Source organism: Lepidochelys olivacea, assembly GCF_965140295.1.
Source record: "Lepidochelys olivacea isolate rLepOli2 genome assembly, chromosome: 13".
Taxonomy (NCBI): Eukaryota; Metazoa; Chordata; order Testudines; family Cheloniidae; genus Lepidochelys; species Lepidochelys olivacea.
In genome coordinates, this window is record NC_140423.1 from 21,149,031 (window position 1) to 21,161,264 (window position 12,234).

At 51.6% G+C, this 12,234-nt stretch overlaps 1 protein-coding gene across 11 annotated transcripts in view; it reads right to left on the reverse strand.

Moving 5' to 3' along the window:
* Positions 1 to 1,665: 1,665 nt before the first annotated feature.
* Positions 1,666 to 12,234, reverse strand: part of LPIN3 (lipin 3) — a 74,119-nt gene continuing 63,550 nt past the window's right edge. For 10 of the 11 annotated variants that reach the window (XM_084646071.1, XM_084646069.1, XM_084646070.1 and 7 more), the window contains 12 exons: positions 11,893 to 12,074; positions 11,347 to 11,440; positions 10,520 to 10,589; positions 9,677 to 9,769; positions 8,721 to 8,767; positions 8,093 to 8,213; positions 7,233 to 7,381; positions 6,962 to 7,048; positions 4,442 to 4,594; positions 3,369 to 3,483; positions 3,162 to 3,265; positions 1,666 to 2,379 (listed from right to left, as the gene is read on the reverse strand). In XM_084646071.1, the coding sequence (XP_084502197.1) occupies positions 2,235 to 2,379; positions 3,162 to 3,265; positions 3,369 to 3,483; positions 4,442 to 4,594; positions 6,962 to 7,048; positions 7,233 to 7,381; positions 8,093 to 8,213; positions 8,721 to 8,767; positions 9,677 to 9,769; positions 10,520 to 10,589; positions 11,347 to 11,440; positions 11,893 to 12,074 (1,360 nt within the window). In that variant the 3' untranslated portion in view covers positions 1,666 to 2,234. The remainder of the gene's footprint in view (positions 2,380 to 3,161; positions 3,266 to 3,368; positions 3,484 to 4,441; positions 4,595 to 6,961; positions 7,049 to 7,232; positions 7,382 to 8,092; positions 8,214 to 8,720; positions 8,768 to 9,676; positions 9,770 to 10,519; positions 10,590 to 11,346; positions 11,441 to 11,892; positions 12,075 to 12,234) is intronic. The other variant, XM_084646067.1, reaches the window with a different exon arrangement.

Sequence of the window (12,234 nt, forward strand, 5' to 3'; positions counted from 1 at the left end):
GAAGTGCAAGCACAGGGCTTGGCTCACCGAGCAAAGCAGCCAGGATTGAGACACGAGTTATTTTCCAGAACAAGTTGTTTGAGGGGTGGAAGCTGTGTGGAGGGAGGGAGGATTTGCAGCCTTGTTCAGTCCATGCTAGTAAAATTGCTGTAGCAATTGTTACATGTAGAATGTGCTTTAGAAAGAGGTTTTTGCTCACAGGAGCCTGCAGTATTTATTTCATAATTAGGTGTATGCGAAAGCAGCTTTCAGCTTGGAAGTGGAGGTGGGGAGAGGGAAGCTCATAAGGGACTGACTTTTAAAGTAATTTCAGCCAGGTCTCCCTTGTGACACTAATTATGAATATTTTGTAGAGTGCTGAGCACACTGGGCCTGAGCTTTCTGGAAAGTCTGGATGCAAGGGTAGGCACTGAGCCCTGTGAAAATTCTGGCTTTAAGACCTGAGTTCTGATGCTGTGACTGCTCTCTAGGGACCACAAGGCTCACAAGAACCTGGCTTGCTTGTTTTTTAAATAGGCTTTGTCTACAGTAAGGTCTAAACGGACACGAGGGCACCTACTTTGTGCTTAGCTGCTAGCTGCACTAGGATTGAGTTCTGCAGTGGGGCAAAGGCAGGGCATTAAATACATGGTCTCACCTGGCACCTACAGTGGAAAGCTGCAAAACAGCATAAGCTTCCCGCCCTAGAGTTATAGGGATAAGAGCCAATAGGGGATTTGAAACCCATTTGGAGGTCAAGCTCCTTCCACGTAGACTAGACAAAGGCACCTAGAACAAGCCACGCTTGCTCTCTACGAGTAAGACAGGAGGCTCCCTTTGAAGAGAGCCATCCCTCAGGTGAGCCACAGTTGGAAAGAGGGTGAAGAAAGCCTGACAGTGCCCAATGCACCTTTTTGGCTGAGGTTAGAGAGCTTCCATCTTCCCACAACCTACATATGAGGTCAGGACATTTCTGAAGTAGGCTGCAGTATGGCCACAGGTCAGAACTCCTGGGTTCTACTCTCACCTCTGCCAACAACTCACGAGCTGGCCTTAAGCAAGTCACATCTTCTGCCTCAATTTCCCTCTCGGTTAAACAGGAGTCGTTCTGGGAAGGCTCCATTGTGAAAAGCACTTTGAGATCCTCCCACAGAAGCACAAGGTCATAGAGGAGGAGTGGGAGCACCAGTAAGTGGCCTCATCAAATCCAGCAGGCTGTGGATGCAAATCCCCGAAGACCCTTTCTCCCATTAGTGACATCACAAGGGCCAAGAACAACATACCTGTTGAACGAGCCCATAGCTCATTTCATTGAATAAAATCAGCAGCACTTTAAATGGAACCTCAACCCCTTTGGGAGGGACGGCCAGCATCATTCCACAGCTGTACACTGAGGACAAACTGCCACAGAGGCCAAGGGCCAGGTTTTCAAGAGATACTGAAGCACCTAAAGATGTTGATGGGGGATTTTCGAAGGTCTTACAAAGGCGACATAGCTGGGCCCTGTCAGAGAACCAGGAAGAGACCTCTTTACCAGTTTTCAGCTTCCTGGCTGAAGCCCTAGGTAAGCTCAAACTTCCTGGTGAGCTAAAAATTTTACTACCAATTCAGTGGCACCTGTGCTCAGGAGTGATACACAAAACAAGCCAGTAGCAGAAGCTATAGAATGAGACAGACACGCCGGGCTTTAAGGCACTATGTATTAATGCTATTAGTGACCAACTACTTTAATCCTGACAGTCTTCAGCCTCCTAACACAACATTATTGAGCAATTAAACTGCATCTCAGCTGATCCAAGCTCTGAACTCTCACTGGTTGTTGAGTAGATTAGGATGGGGGACCCTCCCCTCAAAAAAGCTACATGGTAGGTAGCCATTAAGACAGTCTGGGGCCATCAGTAAAATTGTAAATAGCAGCAGCCACAGTGAAGACCCACCAGTAGATCAACCCCAAGGGGATCCACCCACCATCCCTAAAACCAACAAGCCATTTCAAACCTATAAGAACCTCAAACATGTATCTGGTATATAGGAAAACACACATCCAATTTCTACTGAACAAACAAGCTTTAAGTCAAAAACTGGATTAACCCCACCACTGCCCCTTGGAGAGGGGTTCACAGTCCAGAAGGTGTCCGGGTTTATTAAATGAAACTCCCTAGCAGCAGCAGCAGAATAGGCAGGAGGCGGCAGTGGCTGCTGCATCGAGGCCTGGCAGGTTGTCCATCCTCACCAGGTCTCCGTTCTCCAGTGAGTCAGGCAAGATCTTCTATGTCAATGAGCGGCAGCGGAGCCCTCCAGTAGGAGAACTGACTGTACTCTGGCCACAGCAAGGCAACATTAACACCCTGGCCTAGCGGGGGGAAGATTAGCTCCACCAACTCAGTCAGCCGTTCGTACCTACGAGGAAAAGGATAAACATACAGGATTACGAGACCACGTTTCTCCTTCTCAGCCCTCATCCAGGCACATGAGCCACCAAAAGGTGTTCAAGGCACACACTCTACTCCACGGCCAACAGTGCATTGCGACTAGGCCCATTCAGACATGGAGTGCACTAGCTTCTCATGCCATGTATGCTGCACAGGTTCTTGCTCACTGGCAGGCAGTGTGGCCCGCCCACCCACCCCACCAACCTTGCTACCACAACAGCGCCAGTGCCGATAGGAAATCTGGTGGACTAACTCTACAGGAGGCAGCTGAAGACAGAAGGGCCTTTGCCCTAGGGAAAGCCATGTACAGGAAGGAAGGAAAGAAGCCATGTTTTTAGACACAGGCAAAGAAGAGACTGGGGTTCAACCCACTCCTAGGATGCCAACTGTGGAGCCCAACCTTCTCCGAGGCATTTCTCCCCTCCCTGGCCTCAAGCGGCTACCCCTCTAACCCTTCCCCTGTGCAAGAGGAGAGGAACACAGAGCTGGCATTAACTCCTCATTCATCAGGGACCAGGTAGGGCCCCTGCAACCTGCCACAGAATGTTATCGGTATGAGCTTCTTCATATGTGCCATGTAGGAGCCAGACTGCAGTAGCTTCCCCACAGTCCAGGCTAGGCTAGGCAGAGCTGGGGGGCAGGGGGTGGAAGAGAGGGTCAGGAGCAGCCTGGATTGCCAAGGAGGGAGGGGAAGGTGGTGGTAGGGGCAGCCCATGGTAGAGAGACAGTACAGTAGGCAAGTAGGCTTACGTGGATTTCTGGCTCTTGGTGAGCTCCCGGATCAGTTCCCCCTTTGGGTTCACCGTGAATATATGAGATGCTGACAACCCCACTTGCTTGTAAGCATCGACATCCTGCCCAAGAAAGACCAACCAGACCAGTTAGAGCCAAGGAAACACTGCCCCCGCACCCTCAGGATTGCCCCCCCTTTCTCCCAGCACGGAGGATAGAACTCACATGGATCCTGTTCCCAAAGGCAGCATGGAAGGGCTGCCCCATGGAGCCGAACAAGTTCCGGATGTCTGTCAAGCAGGCGATTTTGAATATCTCTGGCTTCTTCTCTATCACCTCCCTGCAACATGAGGGGTGGGAGGTCAGGTCAGGAGTCACAGAGCCAGGCTGGTCCAGGACCTAGGACAGCCAGGACTTCATTGCACTCCCTTATTCCAGGATCCCCCAGGCAAAGAGTCAAGGGGCAGCAGTTGGCCTATCCTACTATCCTACCGCTCCCCCTACCTTATCTGGAAGGCTGTGACTACACAGGTGATAGAGACATGAAGGATCCCAATCCCCACTCACCATCCCCCCGCCCCCGGGGGAGACTGCCATCAGCCAACCAAAGCAAGTACAGCTGGAGAGGCAAGGTGGGCACCGCACCCTTCCTATTACAGGGGAAGGGGAAGTCCCAGAACAAGGCACAGTTCTGCTTAGCAGCACAGTGCCGAACAACACTGGGGGCAAGACTAGAGGAGCCAGATGCTTTCTAAAGCCAGGACCATGCTGCAGACTTTAATGAGTTGCTTGGTATTAAAGCCATTACCAGCATCCTGAGAGGAGTGGCTAAGAGACCCAACCCCAGGCAACAGGCCCCTCTGATGAGGGTAAAGCCTGTTTGTGCAGGGATAGGGCTACACTTGCAGTGAAATGCACGTTTGGGCTCAGGTGCAACGGAGATGGGTGGATTACAGCATCCAAGTCCCATTACACAGGGTGGCAGGGAGAGCATGTGTGTGCAGAGGATATTAAAGCAGAGAGACAGGCTGAACACCCCCAGGGAGATGTTTCGCTGGGAGTTTCAAAGACTTTGAGACCTTCGTCATGCAGCAGAGAGGCTTGCATGGTTCCTGGCACCTGTGAGCTCTCACACTGCTCCCATCACTGAGGGGCTGCTGGTGCCCCCTCAGCTCCTGGGGGAGCCAGCCTTTCCACAGAATGAAGGCCAAGGAGGAGCCACCAAAATAAAGTCACATGGGTGCCAACCCAAGCGTAGCTGTCCCAGGGGGCAACAGAACATGGCAGGGAAGAGCTACCTGTGAAAGGCTGAGAAGAGGCTGCTTGGGGCCAGCAGGATGGGCCCCTTGGGGAGGGCACAGCCCTGGTCTTTGACCCATTTCAGGTATCCTTTGGTGATGTGTGCCATGCCAATGGCCCTGGATGAGCAGTAGAGGAACTTGTAGCCATTCCTAGAACAGAGAAGGTAGGACTAGGCAGAGGCTTGTCTCTGAGCAAGCTACAGCTTCATTATGTCCCTTGCCACTGCCACAAGGAGGTGGGACCTACATGCTAGATTTGGAGACTGAACAACCCCAATTCCTGCTCCCTGCACCCCACAACCACCACCACCCCATGCACAAGGGACCACTGATTACATCTGGCAATGCTGCTCTCCATGGGCTCGGGTGCTCTGTCCACTCAACATAGGGCTCTTGGGTCCAGGCTCCATAGGAAGAGATTAGTGGGCTCATCCCAAGAGCAGCCACACAGGCAGCAGGTTCTCCTCTCTGCCAGCTCAGGTCCTGGAGGTGCTCTGGCAGATCTGCAGGAGGTGGCTCGACATGGACTCACCCCAGAGCCCTCAGCCTCTCACCAAACACAGGTGCTGCACGCCAACCCAGAAGGCTTCCAGGTGATTTCCTGGCACCACCCAGGCACGGAGAACAGCCTCCCATCATCCTTTGGCACCTCTGCTAGCTAGAGCATGGGAAGGCAAAGCCAGATGTAACACTCAGCAGTGGGAAAACGGGAGCACACCAGGGTGCCCAGTGGCTACCTACTGCTCTCACCAGACTTAACAGTATTCAGTGAGCTTCCCGCCACCCCCAGCACATCAACCAGAGCTTGGCACATGCTCTTGAAGAGCCCAGTCAGCTGGCTGCACACGGATACCTAGTTATTGCTTTGGAGTTATGTAAATATTAACTTAGTGCAGGGGAGTTTTAGTCAACTTCCAGGAGTTTCTCCCCAGCTTAGCACACGAGTGCAGCTGATTCAAGAGGGGAGCTGCAGGCAGGGGAGGCCAACCAGGAGATTCACGTGTCTGTTGATTTCGCTTATTCAGCAGACTGGGTATAAAGGCAAGAGTGGCAGGGTGCAAACTCCCCGCCTCTATGGCTCAGTTATTCACCTATCCCAGCAGCTCCTTGTGTGCAAGTGAAGTGGGGCTCACCCCTTCCAGACATGGAGTGGGAGACGGTTTCCTCTTTGTGCCTTGCTCACCAATAGAGGAAATAGTCTCAAGTCAGCCAGGCTCATTGCAGCTTCAAGTACACCCAACAACAGGTACACAGCACCCCACAGTGGTGGCTCAGAGATCACAAGGAAATACCAGCATCAGAATACTCTGGCCAATTGAAAAACCACCCCCAAAGGGGCACCACTGGGATGTAACGTGACAGGAGCTCTGTGGTGTTTGACAGGATGCACAAGACAATCTTAAACCAGGTTTAGCTTAGTTAAAGCCAAACAAACATTTTCCAGGTCATTTTAAACACAGTTGCCTTTGCAGGTCCCAACTCAAGAGACCTGCTACTTACCAGTTCAGGTGAACACAGGTGAGGGAGGCCTTATAGCCAATTGCTCCCCTTTACATGTGGAAATCACCGCAGTCATTTGATGACTGTGACCTTCTAGACAGCATCACACGCATCCCTAATCTGCTAGCCAGTCCCCTATATTTACCTAGCTGTCCTTTCACAATGCCCCTTAGGAGGCAGCTCAAGTCACAGCATGTTTTCTGAGCCTCCCAACCATCTACCAAATCCTCCTTCAAAATCTCTTCTTCCAGGAAGCCTTCCCCCACCATCTTCCTCAGCAAGGCCTCTGTCGTAGGCCTGCATTTGGCCCAGTTAGCCTCTCAGCTCCATGAGGCAAGGTCCATCCTAAGCGGGATGTAGAGCACACTGTAGTTTTGCAGACCTCCATGAACAGTTATATGGTCTTCTAGCTATGAGAGATTAAGAGGAAGCTTTCATCCCTGGTCCTTTCATCCTTTCATCAGCTGGTGATCCCTTAACTTGTCTCCTACAAGGTTTCTTCCCCAGGACCAGCTGGGTTTGGCCACTGTCAGAGACAGGATATTGAGCCAAGGGGCTATTGCTCTGAATTGGCTTGCCAATTCCTACAATTTCCAGAGAACTCCTTGGATATCTACCCAAGCGAGCGAGGCTTATTTATGGTCTGACTGAGGAATTCCAAAACAGGAGATGGAGTCCCCTGGAAGGCATGTTTTGGAAAAACAGAAAGCAGCTTCTCCTTCCCAGAAAGGATCAGCATCGCTGCTTGGCATATCAGTGACCCAGACAGCTCAGCTGACCATGTTCAAACACACTGATAGAGCCATCACCCTCTTTGGTCATTTCCTTGTTGCCCCCCAGCAGCACTGGGGGAAGACAAAAGGTTTAACAGAACCACATAGAAAGAGACAGAAGCTAAATGCAGGATGGGCCTCTTCCCCATACGAGGACCCTGATCCTGGAGTCCCACATCTCAGACCATCTGGGCAAGGCCCCTACCAAGTACCTGACTAAAGCTTTAACTTATTCAATACCTACAGGTGGATTTTATGGTAGAGTTTGGCAATGCCCTGGTGGGTCCAGTCTTTTCCCAGCTGTGGCAAAATGTGACCCAAAGCATCAGACCTAGAAGGAGAAGAAAGGGTTAAAATACACCCTTAAAGTTAAGTGATTCCCAGCTGGTTTGACAACAGACCTCCAGGCATTGGTAGGCTTAAGGTACCTCTGGGACAGGTGTACATGGCCATGTACACAAGGCATTTAATGACATGTGCTCTCCCTGCAGACAACACAGAGGAGGGCCCCTTACTTGGTGATGGTCCCATCGATATCGGAGATCACCACCTTGTCATCCCAATTCCACAGGTAGATGGTGGCCTCACAGCGACACGTGCCCTGGTACTGAGTGGTCACACTGAACACCACCTCATTGGGGCCATCCTGCAGGTTCAGTCTCTTCTATAGCGAGAGGGGAGAAAATGCATTGATATTCCCGCAGCACCTCTCCCCACAGAGGATCCTACATGATACTACCTGTGTGAACATGTATTCCACCCAACACAATTCAGTTGGAGGAGAAGTTCTGTGCGATTTTACACCCCCTGTCAAACCTCTCTGAAAAGCAGCTGTTGAGGGGGCAGATTGTAGTAGCCGTTTAACAGCACGCATTAAGCTGCGGTATACACAGCAGGTTTTGCAGGAAGAGAACTGTATCCAGTTGAAGCCACAGGGGAATTTCAGGCATGAAGACTAACTACTAGGGTTGGATTTTGGTCTAGACACCCTTGTGGGATCTTTCTACCCACCAGTGATCAGGACCCTCTTTTTCACATCTCAGCCAAGAGATACTTCTGCAGCCCAGAGCCCCCAACCACTCTAAGGGAGCATTGATTCTGTGCTGACCCAGAGGGAAGGGGGCCCACCAACGGATTCCACTTACATTTTCCTTGAAGGTCTCCCAACCAACTAGTGGCCATACCTGACCCTGCTCAAGCTAGCAAGATCTGAGGTGATCTTAGGCCTAGACCAAGATGTTTAAAGCCCTTTAGGAGCATTAATATCTGGGCCCCGCTGTAGATCATCCCTTTAGCATGCTCCTAGGTAGTGGCAGCCCTATTTGAAGGGCCATCTCCTCCCCTTCAGCCTTGATAGCGGGGAACACACACATACAATCTGATCTGAAGAGAGCCTCAGGGATTTCTTGTAGGTGGGCAGAAATTTCTGCACAGTGGCATCAGGTCTCGACACCGGGGATATGGATTCGTCACTAGATGAAGGATCCATCTTCCTCCTACACCCACATGGAAAGAGACAGAAACGAGGCTGTTTCACTGCAGCAGCAACAGGAGCCCTGGCTCAAGCCACAGCTACTAGCACACAGAAAAAACCCAATCCCATGTACCGGAGAGAGTGAGACCAGGCTGTGGAGAGAAGTATGACTGGGCTCTAAAAGGAGAATGATGAGCCTTGCTCAGGTAGATGGGCCGGCATCGTGAAGTGGGAGGGAGGCAGGGCCTTTGACTGGGGTTGTCATAGGGCCTGGAGTCTCCAGAGCTTCAGGTGTATGGGGTCAGGATATAATGGTGAGCTGAATGCCCCAACATTACCCACCCCTCAGCCCTCTTCCCTCTCAAAGCTATGAAGGGGACCCCACCACTCCCACACACAGGGGTAGCCATCAGGAAGAGGAATTCACTTAATAAAAGGAGGGAGAAGATAGGCTGAGACTACAGGGCCGACTAGAGAGCCAGTCCAGTATCCACCATAGACCGATAACTAGCATGAGAGGACTGCTTACCGCTGTGGGGTAGAGCCCTGCTCCAGTTCTCCTGCGCTGGGTTCATGCTGTGGACACAGGCATTTCTACCATTAGCTCCTTTAGCCAGATTCCTGTTGGGAGCTCAAAGGCCAGGAGTAAAGGCTACCTGCTTGGCTGGCTTTCAGAGCGGTACAGATAGCTCTTCACCAGGAGGCTCACAACAAAATCCACCAGCACCTAGTGGGGTGGGGGTGGGGGGGGAGTCTTACCCAACCCCAGCTCTGGCACACAAGTTGGGGAGGGGAAGAATGAAGACCCATGCCCCCATGAGGGCTACCTTTCCTACCCTAAGGAGCCAGTGTGTACCTTGATTTCAGTCCAATACCTTGGGGTCTTCACCTGCTATTGCAGAGCCCCTTTTCTGCCCCCCCCCCATGCACATTTCCTTTTAGTTTTGTTAACTGCACATTTGTGGGCGTAATTCTAGGCACGCCACCCAGCTCCAGGGTTCATGCTCTTACAGCAGTTTGTGCCACACTAACAGCTCAGGCACTAGGGCCAGGTCTACAGCACCACTCACTTTGGTGTCACGTAGGGGTGTGAATAAGTCACCCCTTTGAGCGACGTAAGTGACTCCAACCTATGTGCTGGGGTAGACTGCGCTGTCTCTGCAGGAGAGCTTTGCCTGCCAACATAGCTACTGCCTCTCATGGAGGTGGATTTATTATGCAGACAGGAGAGATCGCTCCCCTCAGCGTACAATGTATCTTCACCAGATGCACTGCAGCCACTAACTTCCAGCGTCATTGGGGTTCTGAGGAGGCCACGCAGTGGCCAAGGACACATGACCCCTATTTTCAGATGTTCCTGCCTCCAGTCTCCACCTCAGCTTAGCTACAAGGCCTTGTTGTAGTTTGGTTTGGCTGGGACAGGAGAACGCAGAGGGAGGAAGAAGTTACTCAGTCTCTGCTCAGTCACAGCCACTGCACATGTACCTCCTCAGCAGTCAAGTCTCTCCTCCGCCAGGAAAACCACCACCTGCCGCTCTTCTTGGGCATTTTCTCCTTCACCAGCCGGTCAATGGTGCTCTGTGAAGATGGGAGAGTTTGAGAGGGACAACTCCTGCTGCACAGCAAGTCCTGTCTGAGCCCAAGAGAGCCCTAGACTGGAGAACATTCACAGGGCATAGTTGCTCAGTTACCTCAGGATGGCAACAGCCCAAGCGCTGAACATGGGCTGAGGGGAAAATTCACAGCATCTACCTCAGTTCAGCTTCCTCCCCAACCCATCCTCATCACCACAACCCATCTCTATGGGAAGCTGAGGCCCACTGACAAAAGGCCAGAGCAGACTGAATTCTTCCAGAGGTCAGGGGTGTCTAGCTCAGCCCTGTCCCCAGGTGGACATCACCAAATGGCCTCTTGTCGAGGGGGCAAGGGAAAGCACCATTTCTCAACTGCCATGTTTGGGCACTCAGAGCGGCACGTAGGCATGGACACTTCTACACCAAAGCGCAAATCTGCGCTTTGTGTGTTTGAGTGAGGGATGGTTGATGCACTTTTGCGGTCAGGGAAGGAGGGGACTGGGAGTCAAGGCTCTTGGCTCCCACCCCTGACTTTGCCCCACATTTATTTAGCCTCTCTTTGCCTCAGTCTTTCCCCAACCCCTATCTGTATAGCATATGGGCATTTACAGCTGCTCCCTACACAGTGAGGTTGTGAGGCTTGGCAGAGCACCTGGGACCCTTGGGTGATAAATACTATTAGCACAGGAATACAATTCCCCTAAGGGGAAGGGACTCTGCAGGGTCAGAGGAACGTAGTGTTTCTGCCATTTACCTTAGGAACGTTCTTCTGGAATGCCTGCAAGGAGAGGATCATGGGAGCAGCCACTGCCCAGTTATAGTACCTGTAAGACACAAGACGTAGAGGAAGGCAATTGCACGTGAAGGGCTAAAGCCTCAGGAAGGTGGTGGCAAGACATGGGGAGGGTGCCTGGGAAGGGAAAAAACACAGCAAGTGAAGTAGCAGCACTATGGGCATTCTGGGTTCTGTGAAGAGGCTGAAGGAGAGACCTGGCTACCCTTTAAGCACATGCACCAGAACTGGACTTTGGTAACAGGCCAGTCAGTAAAGGCAAGCAGAAGAGAGTAGGGAGATGTGGCAGCTGCCTCAGGGAAGGAATGAAACAGGGATAAGAAGATGAAGCCATGCCAGCTGTAGCATGTGTTGTGTGGCTCGTGACCAGGGCATCCTGGATGAATTGCAAGATGCCAACAGAGCACTTAGTTGTGAAGGGGAAGCATGAGCCATTTCTAAGTTGAGAGGACAGAAGCAGAAGCAAAGTACAGAGCATATCCTGGAAAGGGAACAAGTATATATTGGGTGCAAGGACAGCAAAGAGCCATTTTCAGATCATGCTGGCTGCAGAGGGTTTCCCCACCATTTTGAACCTCTCAACTGCTAGGCCATGGTTTTGGGTCTACGTCCCACAGAGCAGGCAGCAAGCACCACATATCCCAGCCTTGACAGTACTACAATACAAATAGCAGCCATGGACATCAGTTGTGGATGCTTGCAGAGAGGTTTCTTTGGCACAAGGGGAATATATATTAAAAAAGTCACCAGCGCTAGGAGAAGCCAAGCCAGAAGAGCAGACTACTCACTTCTTGTGGATCTGTATCACAAGGTTTGGGTCATCGAGGACTTCTGGGTTCTCAGCAAACTCCTGGTAAGAGATGATGTGCTCCACAAACTTGTCTAGCAGAAACAAGAGAATGGGGAGAGATGAAATACCATCAAGCCAGCACTTGAGCAGTCCCTCACTAGAATATTAAGGTTATGTGAACCAGAGGGGGACATAAGCAGCTTTTTAATTGCTGTTAAGATAGGAGGCCTAGACCTCCTCATTGGAAGCCGTCAGACATCTGTGTTGTGCACCACCTCTCCTTATTCACTTGAAGGGGTCCTGCAGACTCCCCCCCTCTTCCATGGCCCAGCAGCTGATCTGCTCCCTATCTGTACTGTACCTCCTCTTAGACAGCTACATACTGTTCCTGCTAAGGAGGGGAGAATGGGAATAGGAGCAGGGTTGGTTGTAGCAGAGCCAGCTGCTGTTCCAGCACAATAAGCTCTGCTCATGGAGAAGGGCAACACCCCCAGTGGTGTGCTCTGAAAATTAATAGCAGGTTCATCCCTCCCCTTGGACCTACGGTGCAAGATCTGTCTGCTGTCCCCGAGACCCCCACAAAGGGACAGCGCGATGGGATGCATCAGGTCATGAGCGGGGTCAGATAAGTTATCGGTGCCTCCATCGGCTGTAGGACCAGCCAGCAGCTGGGTATGGCCGGGGCTGCTGGGATCAGTCGAGGGCTTTGAACCCGGTTCCATATCACTGTCAACAACAGAACAAACAGTGACAATGCTGCATGAGTCACCAAGTCAGATACACCCTGGCCACCCAAGTGAGACCAGGTTTCACTCCTCCCCTCCAGAAGTGCATTTCTGAACCAAACCTGAGAGACCAGGTTTCATTCATATGAACAGGCAACAGG